Genomic DNA, 20481 nt, shown 5'->3' on the forward strand with positions numbered 1-20481 from the left:
CGTAACGCTTTTGCGATTACTAAATGATCCTGTAACGAAGCGCGCTGCTCTCTGTTGGATCTTCTCTCTCTCTTCCATCAACCCTATCTGGTACGGATCCCACACCGGTGAGCAGTATTCAAGCAATAGGCGAGCAAGTGAACTGTAACCTCCTTCCTTTGTTTTCGGAGTGCATTTCCGTAGGATTCTTCCAATGAATCTCAGTCTGGCATCTGATTTACCGACTATCAGCTTTATATGATCTTTCTATTTTAAATCTCTCCTAATGCGTACTCCCAGATAATTTATGGAATTAACTGCTTCCGGTTGCTGACTTGCTATACTGTAGCTAAATCATAAAGGTTCTTTCTATGTCTACATTGAGATTAAATTGCCATTCCCTGCACCATGCGTCAATTCGTTGCCGATCCTCCTGCATATCAGTACAATTTTCCATTGTTACAACCTCTCGATATACTACAGCATCATCTGCAAAAAGCCTCAGTGAACTTCCGATATTATCCACAAGGTCATTTATGTATATTGTGAATAGCAACGGTCCTACGACACACCCCTGCGGCACACCTGAAATCACTCTTACTTCGGAAGACTTCTCTCTATTGAGAATGACATGCTGTGTTCTGTTATCTAGGAACTGTTCAATCCAATCACACAATTGGTCTGATAGTCCATATGCTCTTACTTTGTTCATTAAACGACTGTGGGGAACTGTATCAAACACCTTGCGGAAGTCAAGAAACATGGCATCTACGTGGGAACCCGTGTCTATGGCTCTCTGAGTCTCGTGGACGAATAGCGCGAGCTGGGTTTCACACGATCGTCTTTTTCGAAACCCGTGCTGATTGCTACAGTGTAGATTTCTAGTGCCCAGAAAAGTCATTATACTAGAACATAATACGTGTTCCAAAATTCTACAACTGATTGACGTTAGAGACATAGGTGTATAGTTCTGCACATCTGTTCGACATTTCTTGAAAACGAGGATGACCTGTGCCCTTTTCCAATTCTTTGGAGCACTACACTTTTCTAGAGACCTACAGTATACCGCTGCAAGAAGGGGGGCAAGTTCCTTCACGTACTCTGTGTAAAATCGAACTGGTATCCCATCAGGTCCAGCAGCATTTCCTCTTTTGAGTGATTTTAATTGTTTTTCTATCCCTCTGTCATCTATTTCGATGTCTACCATTTTGTCATCTGTGCGACAATCTGTAGCAGAGAGTCTTCAAGAGCTGGCAGTTGCCAAAGTGGTACCCCTTCATTTTTCCCCTTGTCCACTTTCCTCGTCATGACTCTCCTCCAGTGGAACGTTTGCAGCATCCACTTGTTCTCTGCCTCTAGGAAACAAAATTGCATCCTCATGACTGCTTTGAGCTCTCTCATTTCACCTCAATCCACTTTGATCTTGCCCCTGAGGAAAGCATTCCGTCTCATGGGGGAGTCATGCTGCTCATCCGGGATGACATTCGTAGTCAACCCATGTCCCTGACAACCGCTTCAAACTGTTGCACTCCACATTTTTCTTCCTAACTTGACCTTTTCCCTTTGTACTGTTTACATTTCTTCGTCATTCGGTGTCACCAGGGCAGACTTGCTCCAGCTTATTGGGCATCTCCCTCTCCCCTTTTCTGTTGCTCAGTGACACACACACACACACACACACACACACACACACACACACACTTTTAATATTTACATGGATAATTGTTCAGTGCATTGTTACTGGTCCCATAACTGTCTGATGCTGTGTATTGTTGTTCTTATGTCAAGTCACATGATTTTGGTATTATCGTTCTGAAATAAATCGCCAGTACTAAGCCGTCAACGCCGATATGAAATACCCAACTTCTGTGGCAAGAATCTTAATTACTTTGACAGATTTACTCTAAATTGCGTCCCGCAACTGCGGCATCAACACTGCATGATAAATGCACTACAGGAGCCAAGCCATGACTCCTCTGCATTCACACTATGAACTCGCCAGAGTTTCAACCATATATATTCGCATGCATGGTAGGCTGCAGTACTAAAATATGTTCACACCACCTTGCTGCCAGCAGTAATTCTGCAGTTTGTAAGACTACCTCTACCAAAACTGGAGAAGGAATTAACATTGGATGGAGGAGTGTATTGCTTTTCCACACAGTTGTTAAACTTGATGTCAGTGTTGAGACAATGACCAGTAGTGCATAAATCGGGTTAGCTGTCATATCCAAGAAAAGTCCAGTGGCAGAGTTTGTCAGATAATTTATAATGTTGTTGAAGCACAACTTTTTAGAAATACAATCAATGGATCAGTTGCACTTATATAAATCTCCAAAACAAAATACGGAGTGTGGCACAGAACACAGCTCGCATTTACATCATGTGTCACAGTGATCAGTGTCTTGCAGTAATTCATCAAAAGAAAATTACCCAGAGATAGTTCATATGATCCAGTCCTTAACGGATGCCGTAACTTAAAATAATCAGTTGTGCCAATGACAATGATGTCCCAAATTCGCTAATATATTCTTAGGAATCAACATTACTAAGTTTTTTCAATACTTGTTCTTTTATGGAAATGTTGACATGTTTACATTAGAGTGTAGACCTCTTTTACTCACAAGAGTAACGCGGAGATGTTACCATAAGGTAAGTCTCCCCTGACCTGTGGTTCTGGATGAATTTCCCAAAGTCTTCCCCTTCTTCCTTCTCCTTCAACCCTTCTGCCTGAAGGAGGAGCCACTGGCTCCAAAAGCTTGCCAATTACAACAGTCATTTATATATGTGTACTGCCATCGTTTGGTGAGTAGATTTTTTGTCTATCCCAATAAATAACTTGTAAATCTTGACATTTAGCTTTCTAATCCTGTCCACAAAATTCTTGATGGCTTCTCTTTTGTATTCGAGACAAATTGTTCAGGTGTTCCCAATATTTACAGCTGTTTCTGCTTCTATATTGCTGCAGCAAGCCTACCTTCAGAATTTCAAATCTCTGCACGTTCCTTACCTCTTCGTGATACACTGCCTTTGCCTTAGTGTCTCCCACCAAACATAAGTTAGCCAAATGTAAAGCTGTTCCCATGACTCACATCCCAGGTTTATGTATGTTAACAGGTTGTTTATAACTGCTAATATGATCTCTCCTGCTGGGTACTTGAAAAGAGAGAGACTAGGATAGCGATACTAGTGTGGAGGATGGCTACTGATATTTCCAGTATGTCAGTATTGATCCTTTTTGTCTTCTCTGTGAGGAGGACATAAAGTTAACTCATACGTATGTAAGATTATCACATAATAAAGATGTGGTGCCTCTTCATCCAAAGTACATTGCTCACAAAATATACATAAGATTCGTTGCGAACAAAGCAAATGAGGGTAGTAACTTGAAAACACCGTACCTTCTCTAGGGTTGGCCAGTAGTGCTACTTGATGAATGACACAGGGCAAGTGGGACGTATATTTCCTTCTAAATGAACTTTGTGTGTGCTGCTTCCAACATCTGAGCATGGATACCCATTCCAGCCAAAGGCAGTTTCTGGAGGTCATGCCTATAAACAAACACCATTAATCATTGGCCAAACAAACAAATTGAAGAGGAATTTTCGTATGAAAATTGTTAATATTTTCTGCAGGTGACATCGAAAGTCAACCAGCATGCACCTGTGAACTCAGTTTTGCTTCAACTGTTATGCCAGCATATGAATCTGGTGGGCAAAGCAAATTCCCCATTATGAGTACTAGCCTGCTATTGACCATATGTCTTTCTCCAAAAATTCCTCGTACAGAGAAAATTTATTATTTTTAGTTGTCATTTTCCATATTCATAAAAAACAACTTAAATTTCCAATAAAGTAATCTTACTTAACTTACATAAAGTTGCTACAATTTTGTTAGTAATGATTCCAGATTCAGCTTTCTACTGAAAACAGGATGAGCAGACATAATTTCCTGTTGCAGGAAAATGTTTGTGTTTGATAAATGTAAAGCATGTTGCAATTATTTGGAACTAAATTTGCATTGATGAAGGAAATGGGCTGATTTTAAATAACAGCTTCTTGGTCAGCACATAGAACTTGTCCAACTGTAAAACATTGATGTAGCAGGTTGGAGATTTGTCAAATGCACAGAAAGCACTTGGTGTGCTGATTTCACGTGATTGGCATGACCAAAAATATCAGTAACTCCCAAAGTGAGGACAGTGTTTCCTATAGCAAATTTCCTATGATTCAACCACTTGTGCCCATTTAGTTCCCCTTCTTAATCCTGTCTTGTTTTTTAGTTTTTGTTTCCCAGTTCCTGTCTGTCTGCTCCTAGCTTTTGTTGTAATCCCCTCCCTTGCAGTAGGTATGCTTGACAGGTAGCCTACACAAGCTGCAGCTGCCTTAGAGAGAACGGAGGCGCACCTGCACCCTGTGAGTACAGCATTAGAAGAGTTGGCTCCAAACACACAAATTTTTCATTTGTCTATTTTTCAGTTACTATTCTTTTTTAAAAATGTTTTAAACAAAAGAACACACACATCCGTTTCTGGGGGTGTGACTTTCTTCCATGGACGTTTCCTATTGATAACTTTGTTTCTGCTGTTGAAAATGCACGTGTTTGCTTTAAATAGAATTGTATTATATGAAAACAACTCTTATCACTGAACTTTCCACAGTAATGCATTTACTCGATTATAAGAAAAGTTTTTTTTTCCCCCCAGTTTGTTGCTCAAAAAGTAAAGAATCGTTTTATATTAGCAAATTAAACTACTGCTGCTCAGGTTGACATTTTTACATTGTTTAATAGAGTATATTGGAGTCTTCTTACATTAACAGATGAAGTTATGGCTTTTATTTTGAAGAATTCAGAAAGGCAGGCCTGTGCAAATGATACTCACCTTCGAACAGGCTCAGGATTTCCCGATATGCCGAAACGCTCAATGCAGTATTGACATTGCATGAACAGTCGTGTGACATTTGACTGGCTCAGCACTGAGACTCTATGATCTAGCCATTACAACAATCTATTGGTGTGCTTAAAATTTTGTGAAATGCAGGAGGAAACATCACAAAATTTTATCATCTTACAAACTCTTGTTCTATTTGAGCAGGTTTGCAATAAAAGTTCTCATACATGTATGAGTACAAACATTATGCTGCTTTTTAAGTAAACATTCAAAAGCAGAAATGCTGTCCTTTGGTTCTGAACGTGGATCAATATTTTATTTGATTACAAGAGACTGTAATGATTTACTAAGTGGGTTGCAAACGAGAAAGTCGGTCACTGTTCATTATTAGAATACCAGGTAAAAATGTTTCCAGCTTTTAATCAGCTATAGAACATGACGCTGACATTCAGATGAAACAAGAAGGAAAATTTATTGAGAACGAAACAAAAGAAATCATATTAAAATGACTGTAATTGTTGTCACAAGAAAAAAGTACAGCGACTAAATCTGTTGTGTGGAGATGGTACCAACAGACATCAGTAAAAAGTGGGACGAGCACAAGTTTGAGAATTGGGCTGAATCGTGATTGATCTTTACCTATGTACTAGTTGCTGTTATTACATATGACTTGCACTCTAAAAGATATTGCAGTCCGTGTTCAGTTGCTAAAGCATAATACCACAAAAGGGTCAAGGGGGAGTAGTGAGCAGGTATCAAATTACGTTGTGTTGCCAACCGTGGGAATCTATACTGCATAGTTTAACATTTCTGGAACATCTACCATGTTTAAACTGCAGTATCCCTAAATCTGTTTAAACTGCAGTTTACCTGAATACATTTGTAGCCAGTATTGAATTGAATTTAAATTTGGTCAAATGCTCAACAAGAGTACTAATTTCTGCAGGAGACGATAAAAGCCTAGATGGGGGCCAGTGGTGGTCTTATTTGTTTCATGCTGCAGTGTCATCTATGCTCATCGTGACGTATGTCAGGAATGAAAGGGGGTGTGTCAGCTGTTGGCTCTACACAGCCAATGAGAGAGAGTGTGCAGCAGGCAGATGATATATTTGGAAGCAAGAGACATTGTAACATTCCCATGTCAGTATAGAAGTGAAATCGAACATGTAATTGGAATAAACAGCTGTGTTCCCAGGTCCCACAGTAACCACAATCTCAGAAATTGCCACATATTCGGAAGAAATAGCCAAATATTTGTGACAACAAAAATATAAATTTCACAGCTGTGCTTTGAGTATGACGAAGATTAAAAATAGTGATACCACTGGTGACAAGGTTAGTAAGTGAAAAATTTAGAAAAGGAAACACCTTACAAATTCATGTAAATAATTTCTTTTTCATTTTATTTCTCATAATATTATCTAAATGTAGATAATAAATGGCAAAAATGTAGAATATGTATAATATTAACTTTTTAGACCCAAAATATGTTAAAAATTAATTTTTCTCAATAAGCCTCATGGAAAAAAAGAGGGTTGTCTTATAATAAGGGTCGTTTTATACTTAGGTAAATATGGTAATTACCACTCTTCCTATTTATAAGTAGCTCTGCTCCTGTTACACCATTTTGTGCTGCTGTTGAAACTACACCTTCTTCATCTGACTGGATATCCTTATGCCTTACCTTCTTTCTGATTCGCTTCAAATGGTCTCCCCCTCCCCCCCCCCCCCCCCCCCCCCCTTCCACCCCACCCCACACCGAAGTGATGTTCTTTTAATTATTGTGTATTTCATTACGTGTTACTTCATTTAAAGGTTCATTTTACACCTGCCAAAATATCTCATTAGTGCAGGAAATTTGAACTACATTTGAATTCTTTCTGTTCCATGACACAGACCTTATTTGTTTCACCTGCCAGCTGATAGAAATAGTGACAGTGAAGGCTAGTATGGTGTAGGAAGTTCATTTCTTGTGCTAGACTATCTGTGTTCATTCACATTTGCATCAGTGAATGAGTGGAAGTTGTTTGTATTGAAAAGAGCAACCATTTGTTGGTGATAGATATCAAATCGTAATCTAGATGTTCGTTGGGAATGTTCATATTAGTTTGATTCACAAATAAATACGAAAAAATCTTAAATTGTTTTCGAAGGAGTATGGCATACATGTATACATTGTGTTATCATTTGATGAGAGATGTAGTTACAGGTAACTGCTGATTGTGATGATGTAGTAATTAATCTATAAAATGAAGAAAGTTGCATAATATTAGGAAATTGCTATTCTAAATCTGTTCTGTGTTTTTCATACTTTCAGGTAAATGCAGTTTTCATTAAGATCACCTTCATGATCTGTTTTGTATTTAAAAGGGTGGTTTTTTTTTTTCTTTAGGATCCATTGCCACCATTTCCTCTGTCAGGAATGTTAAATAAATCTGGTGGAAAGGTACGTCTCACTTTCAAAATGGAGCAAGATCAGGTGTGGATTGGCACTAAAGAACGCACTGACAAGATACCCATGACATCAATTAAGGCAGTTGTTAGTGAGCCGATTGATGGCCATGATGAGTATCACATAATGGTAATAGCCTCATTTCATTCATTATATCTTCATATTTGTAGCCTATTTGTTTTGTTACTACATGCAGGAATTTCGAAAATTCTTAGGTTACCTCTTAAAATATATCACTCCAATGTTTAATGATTTTATTTCACAGTCACAGAAAGACACAAAAATTATAGAAGATACTAGTTCATAATGTTGATATGGTACATATTTTCTAAATAGATTGAGATTTTTGTTTCAAGTAGCAAATATTTTTTTGTTCACATTCACTAAGATTTTATCTGTCAAGGTACTGAATGAAGAAAGTGTGCTGTTATAAATGGAAGCTGTATAATTTTGTAATGACTTTTGCTGACTCCTGAAAATACTTTACAGTGATAAAATCTATATTATTTGCTAAAAGGTAACCTGTCAACATTATCTGTATGAGGCTGCACTCACTTGGCCACTTGCTCTCCCTCAGTCAACGCCTTGTCGTACAAGTTGTTGATCAAGACATAACTCCCTTGCAGCATGAAACAATCTTGACACTCTTTGTATCAGTTTGTGTTCCTTGCTTGTTAAATCCCAAATTTATTTATTTACACACAATTTCTGCTTGCTGCTAAATGCCACAGTTACAGTCCTTGGGAATTAAAACTGCATATTTGTACTCCATATTGGACATCTCATATAAAATCAAAGATGCTGTAACTTACCAAACGAGAAAGCGTTGCTTGTTGATAGGCACAATAAAAGACACACACACAAATTTCAAGCTTTCGCAACCCAAGGTTGCTTCATCAGGAAAGAGGGAAGGAGAGGGAAAGATGAAAGGATGTGGGTTTTAAGTGAGCGGAAAGACTTAACCTTTCCTGGGATTGGAGTGACTCCTTACCCTCTCCCTTAAAACCCACATCCTTTTGTCTTTCCCTCTCCTTCCCTCTTTCCTGATGAAGCAACCTTGGGTTTACACACACACACACACACACACACACACACACACACACACACACACACAGATATACAGGGTGAAGCGAAATTCGCGCACGCAGGCTTCGCAGTGCGACTCCTCACATGCCAGCGATAAAAAAACTGTTTGTCACAAAATTTCGTCCAGCGAGTACCTCCGGCAGAAAAAGGACGTTAAAGAGTGGCAGTCTGGCAACACATTGTATTTGTGTTGTACTGTTGGTGCGCAGTGGATAGAGTTTTGGGTTAGAATGCAGGAGGTCGAGGGTTCGATTCTGGGTTCAAGCGTATGTTTTTTATTAGGTAAATGTAGTCCAAGTGGTACGGTATCTGACATCTTAATCGTCAACAGCGATTGCAGCAGGTCCTCTGGAAAACATTTGCACTTACATACGGCAATCATAGAAATGAAACATTAGTCAGCTTTGAAAGATGCCCTTTCCACATCATGGGATCAAATTTATTTGCACCACTTCCTGTACTAGAAGCAAAACCTGTTTTCTTTGTACCTTGCTCTAATGGTCACATAGATTAGTACCAACTATTATTCTTGCTTCGTTCAGGTCCATTACATTTCGTTAGGGCCTTACATTACCAGTAGGACTAGCAACGTGCTTTGCAAATAATGTCCAAACTCAGTTACTACACCACTGGCCATTAAAATTGCTACACACGAAGATGACGTGCTACAGATGCGAAATTTAACCAACAGGGAGAAGATGCTGTGATATGCCAATGATTAGCTCTTCAGAGCATTCACACAAGGTTGGCGCCAGTGGTGACACTTACAACATGCTGACATAAGGAAAGTTTCCAACCGATTTCTCATACACAAACAGCAGTTGACTGGCATTGCCTGGTGAAACATTGTTGTGGTGCCTCGTTTAAGGAGGAGAAATGCGTACCATCACATTTCTGACTTTGATAAAGGTTGGATTGTAGCCTATCGCGATTGCAATTTATCGTATCGCGACATTGCTGCTCGCATTGGTCGAGATCCAATGACTGTTGGCAGAATATGGAATCGGTGGGTACAGGAGGGTAATACGGAACGCAGTGCTGGATCCCAATGGTCTCGTGTCACTAGCAGTCAAGTTGACAGGCATCTTATCTGCATGGCTGTAAAGGATCGTGCAGCCACGTCTCGATCCCTGAATCAACAGATGGGGACTTTCACAAGACAACCATCTGCACTAACAGTTCGACGACGTTTGCAGCAGCATGGACTATCAGCTCGGAGACTGTGGCTGCGGTTACCCTTGACACTGCATCGCAGACGGGAGCACCTGCGATGGTGTACTCAACGATGAACCTGGGTGCACGAATGGCAAAACGCCATATTTTCGGATGAATCCAGGTTCTGTTTACAGCATCGTGATAGTCGCTTCCGTGTGTGGCGACATCGTGGTGAACGCACTTTGGAAGCGTGTATTTGTCATCGCCATACTGGAGTATCACCCGGCGTGATGGTATGGGGTGCCATTGGTTACATGTCTCGGTCACCTCTTGTTCGCATTGACGGCACGTTGAACAGTGGACGTTACATTTCAGATGTGTTACGACCCATGGCTCTACTCTTCATTCGATCCCTGCGAAACCCTACATTTCAGCAGGATAATGCACAACCGCATGTTGCAGGTCCTGTACGGGCCTTTCTGGATACAGAAAATGTTCGACTGCTGCCCTGGCCAGCACATTCTCCACATCTCTCACCAATTGGAAACGTCTGGTCAGTGATGGCCGAGCAACTGGCTCATCACGATATGCCAGTCACTACTCTTGATGAACTGTGGTATTGTGTTGAAGCTGCATGGGCAACTGTTCCTGTACACACCATCCAAGCTCTGTTCGACTCAATGCCCAGGCGTATCAAGGCCGTTATTATGGCCAGAGGTGGTTGTTCTGGGTACTGATTTCTCAGGATCTACGCACCCAAATTGCGTGAAAATGTAATCACATGTCAGTTCTAGTATAATATATTTGTCCAATGAATACCCATTTATCATCTGCATTTCTCTTGGTATAGCAATTTTAATGGCCAGTAGAGTATTTGTATGTGTTATCACCATGGTCCCGTTAATTGTTTCAACTGTCTATTTCTTATTTGTCTAACCACGTATTTGTTGTGTTCAGCATTACAAAATGTTATAAACTTAGGGTACATATGACAAAAGAAATGGTGTATTTTACAGTATGAAATGTCAGAATGAAATTAATGAATAAAAAAAAAAATGCACCCCAACTCGGGATAGAACCCTCAGCCTTCTGCCTGGTAACCCAGAGCTCTAACCATTGTGTCAACTGTGCAGCAGGATTAAACTGTCCTCTCAGATGTAGCTACAATACGTGTTGTTACAGTGTTGCCAGAGTGCCACTCTTTAACGTCCTTTTTCTGCCAGATATACTCGCCAGACGAAATTCTGGGAGAGACGTTTTATTATCGCTGGCGTGTGATGGGTTATAGTTCAATCAAACACAAAAATCCCATAATTTATGTGAACAATATTACGGACAAAGATAGATTGCTACTCACAGTAGAGCTGACATGTTGAATGGCAGATACACACAACAAGAAGACAGTTACATTGTTCAGAAGAGAAAATGTATCCCCCTACAAAAACACACACACACACACACACACACACACACACACACACACACACACCAGGAATCCGTCACTCTATCGCAGAGGAATTTTGGAAAGTAAGCAAGAGATACCAGCAGATTTAACCATTAATCAGACTGTTAAATGTGTCAGTAGAATAGTTAAATTGGTTAGATCATTGTATGAAGGTTCTGGGTTTAATTTCTAGACCAATAACTAGTTTTAAAGGATTTGGAAGTTCTTTTACAGTGTACAAGTTGCCAGACAGTGGAGTATTCATTTAGCAATTTAACCGAATATATTTAGCCATAGCCTTCAAATTATCTCTGAACCAGAACAGTTTTAAAATGTGCTTGTGACATTCAAAAACTATTCTTGCAGGGAATTCAGCTTGGGCCAACAGAGGCCTCAAGATACTGGGTGTACTGGGTGCCAGCTCAGTATGTAGATGCCATCAAGGATGCCATTCTTGGAAAGTGGCAGTACTTCTGATTCTATTCTGTGGTGACTAAAAATTCAGAGTCCATTGTGGGTGCTTCTGCCCTTTCAAGTAAAACAGTTTTGTGATGTGACTGTAATAAGACATGATATGTATTTTTCAGCACGATTTTTCATTCAATTCGATTGAAGTGGAGGCGTGCATCTGCAGTGAGAAAGTTACCAGACACTGATGTGAATATGTGATTTATCTGTATTGAGACTTTTAGGTCTTTTTTATGTAAAGCAAAATATAATACTCTTACTGTTGCTAGCACAACAGATTGGACTGATGTATGTATTTATGAGTTATCAACCTCGCCTTTGCTTTCGATAGCTGGACTTTATGGTATGTCAGTTTATGAGATTGTTTAATTATGTTTTGTTGATTGTAACAATGATTGCTGTTAAATTTTTATGTTTTGATTATATATATATATATAATAAATGCACAAATGAGAAACAGTTTTTCTTTTAGTATGAACTGAGACTTGTTAATGGAATTACCAGGGCAGCTCAATCAAAATAGGCACTGTTTGATCTATATACTCTTCCCAGTGTGGTGTACTAGTTAAATACCTCCTTACTAGTGTTTGATGAGTGCTTCTTTAACTCTTTCACTACTGTGAGCATGTGTATACATCTTGCTACACCATTCCCCAGCTGTTGTGGACGTCTATATGTGCGCCTCTTAGATTTTCCTACAGTGCTATGGGTGTTCCATATCTCAGCGAATAAAATAGTTTATAGCATTTATCATACAACATATGTGCCTCATTGACTGCTATCATTTACTGAAAGAAAGGCGAAAAACCCATTTCAGTATCTTGAATCATTTAGGAGATATGATGATTTTTATGACTGTGGTTCATGATGCACAAGAGCATAAATAGGCACGTCATGAATGACTGTTCTAGTATGACTTTTCCAAGTTTTGTCTCCTGTTACAGTGTTGTATACAGATTTTAACTTTCCTCACTCAAATTTTCTGAGCATTTCATTACGCCAGCTGACAAGCCTGTTTTTTGAGCTTTGGTCAAATTGTGCTGAAATCATCATGAACAGATCTTCAGAGTTAAATATTCATTCAAAATCAAATCTACTGCTAGTTTCAATTTGTCTATGATGTCTCCATTTCACAGCAAGTCACATGCCAACCATCTTCAATTGTGTTGGACTAAATTCATCACTGGAAGCCTGACTCGCAACAAAAATCTGCAAACCACAATACTAAACAGTCTTTGCTGAAGGTAGTTGACTGCCAAATATAGAATGAAGTGATTTCAGACATTGTTGTTGAGTTAGGCATTTACGAAAATTATGAAAAATCCTCGGAAAACTTTTACATCAGATTTCCATATTTTTGCAACATTGTTTATTTGAACATTAATTGTAATCAAACTACCCAGCCATTTTCTGAGATGCCACATATACTTATATATTATTTTATCGGGTAGTCAGTAAAAGTCTCCAAAGCTTGTAAGGATGTTCCAGGGTAGGTTGTTCTGAGAAATAACTTTTAAGAAAAAAATTGGTACATTGTGCCGTTTCTAAGGGAATTTGTATTGAAGTTAAGTCAGTCAGGCTGTTGTGTACATAAATTCAAGCAGCTCATCAGAGATGGTGTCGCCAAATATGTTCTTCATCAGTTTCCTAAAACTGAGCAAGAGAGCGGTACAAAAATTGGAAATAGGATCAGACCCGAGCCAAAGGCTGAGCAGTCTCGTGTGCAACATCTATGCTATGGTAACAACTGACACTAATTTCGTCTGATGGGCTGCTCAAATTTACAAATGCTACAGCCTGATTGGCTAACTTAAGCGCTAATTAACTCAGAAGTCAGATATTTTTGGCTGAGTATGTTAGGCTAAATGACGGATAGCATTTTCTACTGTGGTATTTATGAATGTTACTGTTGATTTGAACTGCAGTAAATTTTTGACAACTTTGTGAGGGAATAAATGTACTGTGCCTATTATCCAAATACCCAATCGATAAAGAAGTGAATCTGATAGACTAAAAATGTGTACCACACAGACAGAGTGAAAGACTGATTGTGGAAACAGTTTTCTAGGCTATGGCTAAGTCATTTTTCCACAGTACCCTTTATTCCGAGAGTTCTAGTGCCACAAGACACAGAACAACTTCTGTGAGGTTGTAAAGTGAGAGGTATGTGCTGACAAAAGGCAGGTTAAGAGGTGGACCTAATATTGATTATTCTCCATTTTTAAATATGCTTCACTGTGTGCACTCCCTGGGTTTCTTAATACAACAGTTTGCACTCCCTCAGATAGTACAGGATGTTTAAAAAACTATATACATATTAGAAAGTATTTATAGCTTTACCATGGCTAGGTTATTGGAGGAATGAATACATAGTTTATATACATTCCTGCTAGGCATTGTCTTCTGTTTGCTTGGTTACCTGTTGTAAAACGGCTATTCCACAGCAGAAATCATTTGTGTTCTGTAATTTGCGAAGTGTCACTCCGTGAGGACAGTGCAAAGACGTTTCTGGTTGGCGTGCCAAACCGATCCTCCAAATGGGTGGAATAAGTACAGCTGGTGTCAACAGTTTGTAGACACAGGATGTGTATGTAAAGGAAAGAGTCCTGGCTGCCCTCATGTTTCCGACAAAAATGTCACATGGATTCAAACGGCTTCCCAACATAGTCCTACAATATCAGCTCTTGTGATTCGGGACTTTTAACTGCCTACAACAATAATTTGGCGTATCTTATGATGTCAGTTGGTTATTAAGCTGTACAAGTTACAGCTGTTTCAGGCTCTACATCACGATGACAAAGGCAAACTTGGCATTTTCTGATGGGTTTCAGAATTATATTGTCAATGTTCACACTTTTACACAGCAAGTCATCTTCAGCGATGAAGTGACTTTCCATCTTAGTGGGAAAGTAATCAAACACAATGTTTGAATCTGAGGCGTACAGAACCCACATGGTCACACTGATTCTCCCAAATCAATTCATTTTGTGCAATATCCCACTTGTCTGTTTACTGCCCATTCTTCTTTGATGGAAACTTGGTTAACAGTCAGTAGGATTTTACGATGTTATAAAAGTGGCTGGTTCTGAGGCTGAACAAGGACAACTTCATTTTTCACTGCAGTCACAAAGTGCATGAGTATATGAATGAAACTCTATCAAACTGTTGGTTTAGTTTTCAGACAGCTGCCAAATTAGCACTTCTCAGTTGGCCTCCATGGTCAGTGGACTTGATTCCCTGTGGTTTTTTCTTGTGGGGTTTTGTTAAGGATAACGTTGATGTGCCAATAGTACCACTGAACCTGGAGGAGTTGAAGAACTGGATCTATACTGGCTTAACATCAGTGACAATATACATGCTTACCTGAGTATGGGAGGAATTGGAGTTCTGATGTAATATTGTTTATGTTGCTGGTGGAGGACATATTGATCATTCATAATCTAAACGCGAGAGATATGTAAATGTGTCCCAAGTTTCGCAGTTGTATGTCTTAACATTTTAATAAATGTATACATTTGAAAGATGTATATTCTTTTTGAAACACCAGCAAATTTGTTTCAGCCAATCAAGATCAAAAATTAAATGTCTAAGTATTTTGACTAATCTATTTCATTGATTCCTGTGTCATTGTGTATTATTTCTGATATCATGGTCAGGCCTTGTGCAGTACTGAATTGCATGTATTGTGTTTTATCAAAATTAAGTGACAGTCCATATGCAGATAATCAGTTATTAATTTTCAAGAAAATAATTTGTATTTTTTCAGATGTTGAGATTTCTGCATTAGCCATGTCCATGATACTACTTCTGTCATCATCAAATTGAACTATTTCTGCTGCTTGGATATATGACAGTGTATCATTTGCATATTGAGAGAACAAGAATAGACCGAATTCTGATACCTGTGCCGATAAGTCTCCATTTTAAAGACTGTTTTCTTGTGGACACTCCCTGGGTTTTTAAAGCAACAGTTTGCTCTCTCTTAGTAGTATTAAAATCAGTTATGAACAAGTACTTGAATAATGATGATTGAAACAAACAGCTGTATTGTAATCCAACGCCAGTCTGCCATCAACATACGAACCACAATGACAAAGACCAATGAAGACTTCAAATGGAAACATTACAACTTATTAAGCATGTTACGCCAGCATGTGGGATCAACAAAGTTGAGTGCAATGGGGCCAAAATCAACTGGATTCCATAACTCCCAGTAAAATCCCTCCAATGGTCAGGTGACACTGCATTTTGGAGTCTCTGATGGAGTGGCAATGTTCAATGAAGGAAATCTTGCAAAGTATGAAGTCCTGAAAAGACTTCTACAAACCGTTTATTCTTTCACAGTTAAATTTAATGGAAATGATAGTTGCTACGTACCATATATTGTAGATGCTGAGTTGCAGATAGGCTTCACCACTATGTTGTGAGTAACAATTGTCCTTTCGAACATTGTCATTATTCCATCGTGGATTTTCCATTATTTAAGTGTTAAATTTAGATGAAAGAGTTAGAGCATCAGACAGAGCTGTTAGAAACCTTGAAAACAGGTCAAGACAGTGTGGACAAGCAGGAAAAAGGAATTTGCAAGATGAGATGGAAGAGGATGCAGACAAGCCATCATACAGAGCTGGGATGCATTGAGGACTTTAATGGCCATTTCCGAGAACTTCTGTTTTTTAGGAGTAAAGTGTACTTTTTCTCAGCTTCTAATTTGTTAATTTCTCGGCTTCTAATTTGTTCAAAATCGTAGGGTATACTTATTCGAGTGTCGTCCATATTTTAACATGGGGGATTTCTTATTTTGTAAAAATCAAAGAAGTTAGGGCCTGACATAAATCAAAAAGTGTAGGCAGTTTTTGTTTTAATGTTTTACTGAAATAACTGTTAACTCAAAACTAATAAAAGTAATTTTAGAGATCCCTCTGTTAAAGTAGTTACAAATGCATAACCTACAAGTCTCTTCTTCTTTTTAAATTTTATTCCTAATAGTTTTTGAGAGAAGATACCTTTTATATGAATAAATTTTACATTGTTTAAGATTTCCCAGCCTGTCCCTCCCGTTAAGTCTATGTAACTTCGTATCAGGGTACAACTTAACGTGATATATACATAGAATTGTCAAAACATACTGTAGTATAACATTTCCAGCATTGAGATGACTGTATGGGCAAGCCAATAAACTAAAAGAAATGACGAAACGTATTCTTAGATGTCTTCTCGTTATGAAAACAACAAACATGCTGTGAAAGCTATCATTAAGGTGCAGCATGATCTACAGGGTGTGTCTTAATTTTGTAACAATACACTGGATTTTTAGTTCTGTGACTCATTACAGTTGAAACCATATATAACATCTATGATCAAGACACTTGTAAATAAAATGACATATTTTTCTAATTACTAAATTTAGAACATGATAAGCTGAGGCTGAAATAAAGCTGCAAATATTTTCCCTGCTGCTCAGTAATAATTTGGCAATAAACAGTGTTTTAAAAAACAGTGTATGTAAATCAAACATATGCAACAAAATCTGCAATAAATGGAAACTTTTGTACCCTACAAACAACGGAAAATGAAGCCAAATGTTTGAAAAGTGTTTCAGCATTCGTTTTCACTCATTTGTGTCGGACAGATTTACTATAAATAAAAAGAAAAGCATCAACATTTTCCAGTGTAAAAGTGACAATCTTGTGTTGAGAATAAAACCGGCAGAACTAAAATTTCTTTCAGAACCAGAGCTAGATGCTTGTATACACAATATTTTTTGTCAATCTTCTGAAGAGTCGAAAAAATTTTGCCCACTTGTTTTCCAGTAAGAAGCCATGTTTCCTTCCATTTTGCAGTTTTGATTTAAATATCCCCCCCAACTCATTTATTGGAATATGACTATCACTGACATCTGCAAACAAATCAAAGTTCTATATTTTTTACTAGTAGTGGAGTTCTTGTGGAATTTTATGAAAGAAATGCCTCTTCGGAGCTTGCACATGCCTTTTTCATGATAATGCTTTGTACTTTTATTGAAAAAGTATAAACTCTTTAATACATCATTTTGCAAATCCACACCTATGTGAACCCTACTCCGAATCAGAAAGTTAATTGAAAATAAAACCAAAGGTTTTGTTGTTGAAGGTATTTGAATTAATTCACTCAATTTCAGAGCTCTTCCAAGTTCGCTAACAAATTTGATCGGGCAATCTGATAAAGTTTTCTTATATAAAAGGTCTGCTCAAAAATTTTTTGTAACTTTGTCCACAAAAGTTTTCTATGATCCCCTTTTACATATTGTGCATAGTCTCTTCAAAATATCCTTCTCCACAGTTGATACACTGCTCCTAGCGCTGTTTCCACTTCCGGAGTCAGTCTCGGTACACCTCTTTGTGGATCGCATGAAGCACTGTATGCAGATTTTCTTTTGTCTCATCTATCTTGCAAATCTTTGTCCTTTCAGCAGGGTTTTCAGCTATGGAGAAGATAAAGGTCCACTGGGATCAGGTGTGGAGAGTATGGAGGATGAGGTTGCACAGTGATTTCGTTTCTTGTCCAATAGTAACGCACCAACAGGGATGAATGTGCGGGTGTGTTATCGTGCTGCAAGAGGCGTAAGTTGTGTCGCTACATTTCAGGCCATTTCCTTCTCACAGGCATCATAACACATCCCAATAGTACCATCAATTAACAGTTTGTCCCTGTGGCACGAATTCATGATGAACTAATCCTTCCAAGCCGAAGAAAATACCACCATAGTTTTGACATTTGACCTGACCTGATGAGCTTTTTTTGGTCTTGGAGAACTGTTCCCTCTCTTAAGGAATATCTGATTCTCATTTGTGTGGCCCAAAAGCTCTTCAGATTGCGAGGCGGAAGACCTCTTGACTCATGAGCTGTGGGGCGAACTTGAAGATGATGTCAGGATTTTGTGACATGATCCAACTGAAATGTTACATTCTTCTGCCATCTCTGTCAGTGAGTCAGTCAGTCTTCAATTGGCTTGGACAGTTTCATTGACATTCCTGTATGAGCATCATCGGTAGACGCCGAAGAGTATCCTGAACGAGGGTTATCTTTAACTTGCGCCCGGCCATTTTAAACCATTTGAACCATTCACAACACTGAGAACGGCTTAAGCACTCATCACCGTAGGCTTCCTGCATCATTTGTTGTGTCTCTGTAAAAGTTTTCTTGAGTTTCACACACAATTTAACGCAGACGTGTTGCTCTTGTAACTCTGCCATCTAGAAATTTGCAAACTGTACGACATAGCATTCTTCTCAATACTGCCCCAAACAATAACAGCTCAATACTGCCCCAAACAATAACTAACAGATGTACAACAATGAAACTTCCGACAGTTACACATTAAACACAGGCGTGTGCATGGATGCCAACCTCATTTGTGCAAAATTAAGAACGTTCTGGAATTTTTTGAACAGATCTCGTGTTCGGCTGTTCTTTAAGCGAGGGAACACAACTCTGAACCTATGATGCCTATACTTGATTCTGTGACAGACCTCGGTTTTGACAGAGAGGTATCAGTTCCCTTTGGAACTGGCCACTGAGGGCCTACTAACATAGCCATAAATGGATTGTACATCATACCTCTGCCATGACTTCGCAGCTCTTACCTTCAGAGCTGATTTTTAAATGACGAAATGGTGGCCAAAGAGAAGTTGCTACCTCATGCCACCTCTGGATAATTAACTTTTCCTTTAATTATAATTTGAAGGGTCCTTGTAACAGTCCTATTTCAGAGGCTTCTCCGTCCTGTGGCACCTGACTCAAATGCTGTAATAGTATCAGCTTCCATTCTTTGAAGGACTGCAAAGATTCTCATCTTTTAAATGCTATAAAATAAACTACAGTGTATAAAAATTCAGTAATAGTGTAGCATACATGTCATAAGCAGAGAAATTAGTTCGTTCATCACCGTGATATCAGTTCCTTCCATTTGGGCCATTTCTCCCTTCTCAGACAGCTTTTCGCACAAAGCTGAATATTGGCTTCCTACCAATTCTAATAATGTCAACCGTTTATTCTATTGAGTATCACTGGACAGTTCTAGGGGTCTGTCAAGAGCATAAAGGAGGCAACTTTTCTTTGCGTGATTGACAAGTTCTTTCGCCGCAGTCTAAAGACCATGAACTAATGGACGATTGATGCACATACAGAGTGTCTTAAACCTTTTGGGTCAAAATGAAAGAGGTGATAGTGGGTCGACAACAGATTATACTGAGATAGGGGACCAATGATCAGAAATGCATATTTATTCTGTTTACAGACATACAAACAGTACACTGCATGACGATGATGTAGGTCATTGTAATTACTCAAAGTGATGACTGCCAGTTTCAAGTCACACATGGCAACGGTGCATGAAGTTCTGCCGCACTCTCTTGAAGATCCCTGGTGTCTGTTGTACCAGGAGACAGGTAGCTTGGACCCCAGCAAGCAGGTCTTCATCCATTTCTATGCGGGTTTCTCACATACACATCTTGATGTAACCCCAGAGGAGAAAGTATAGAGGTGTGAAGGCCCCCGTAAATGATCAAAGATTTTGTCAAACTTGTCTATGCTTGCCAAATATTTGATCGAGTAGGGTGCTGTTTGACCTGCTTGTCAAGTATAGTGAGTTTGCGAGAAATTTTGACTGACAGAAAGTTTGACAAGATGGTGGACGTTGTTTATGTTGATGATTTGCCACATATGTTTAGTGAAAAATTGTTTTGTTACAATTTATCTCACTGTATCATGAGTTTCCACAACTATAGAAATAGCAGTCACTGATAAAAAAAAAGCATTGATAGCTGCCAAAATTGTAGAGGTATCACATCTTTCCCAGCTACATATTATGCCAGAAGAGGTTATGAACAAGATCACTATTTTATGCATAAGATAAAAGCAGGAGTGCAGAAATAAAAGAAATCGAAATTCTGCAGTTTTTCCACGGATGATGGGGTCTCTATGTTCCTGTGTTACGGTATTTTAATGAACTGTCAATAGAGGAGC

At 38.7% G+C, this 20481-nt stretch overlaps 1 protein-coding gene across 1 annotated transcript in view; it reads left to right on the forward strand.

Annotated features, from left to right (window-relative positions):
- Nucleotides 1–14996, forward strand: part of LOC124789386 (ubiquitin domain-containing protein UBFD1-like) — a 59201-nt gene extending 44205 nt beyond the window's left edge. The window contains exons 5-6 of the mRNA XM_047256718.1: nucleotides 7263–7451; nucleotides 11374–14996. Of these exons, the coding sequence (XP_047112674.1) occupies nucleotides 7263–7451; nucleotides 11374–11484 (300 nt within the window). The 3' untranslated portion in view covers nucleotides 11485–14996. The remainder of the gene's footprint in view (nucleotides 1–7262; nucleotides 7452–11373) is intronic.
- Nucleotides 14997–20481: the final 5485 nt, after the last annotated feature.

Source organism: Schistocerca piceifrons, chromosome 3, assembly GCF_021461385.2.
Source record: "Schistocerca piceifrons isolate TAMUIC-IGC-003096 chromosome 3, iqSchPice1.1, whole genome shotgun sequence".
NCBI lineage: Eukaryota > Metazoa > Arthropoda > Insecta > Orthoptera > Acrididae > Schistocerca > Schistocerca piceifrons.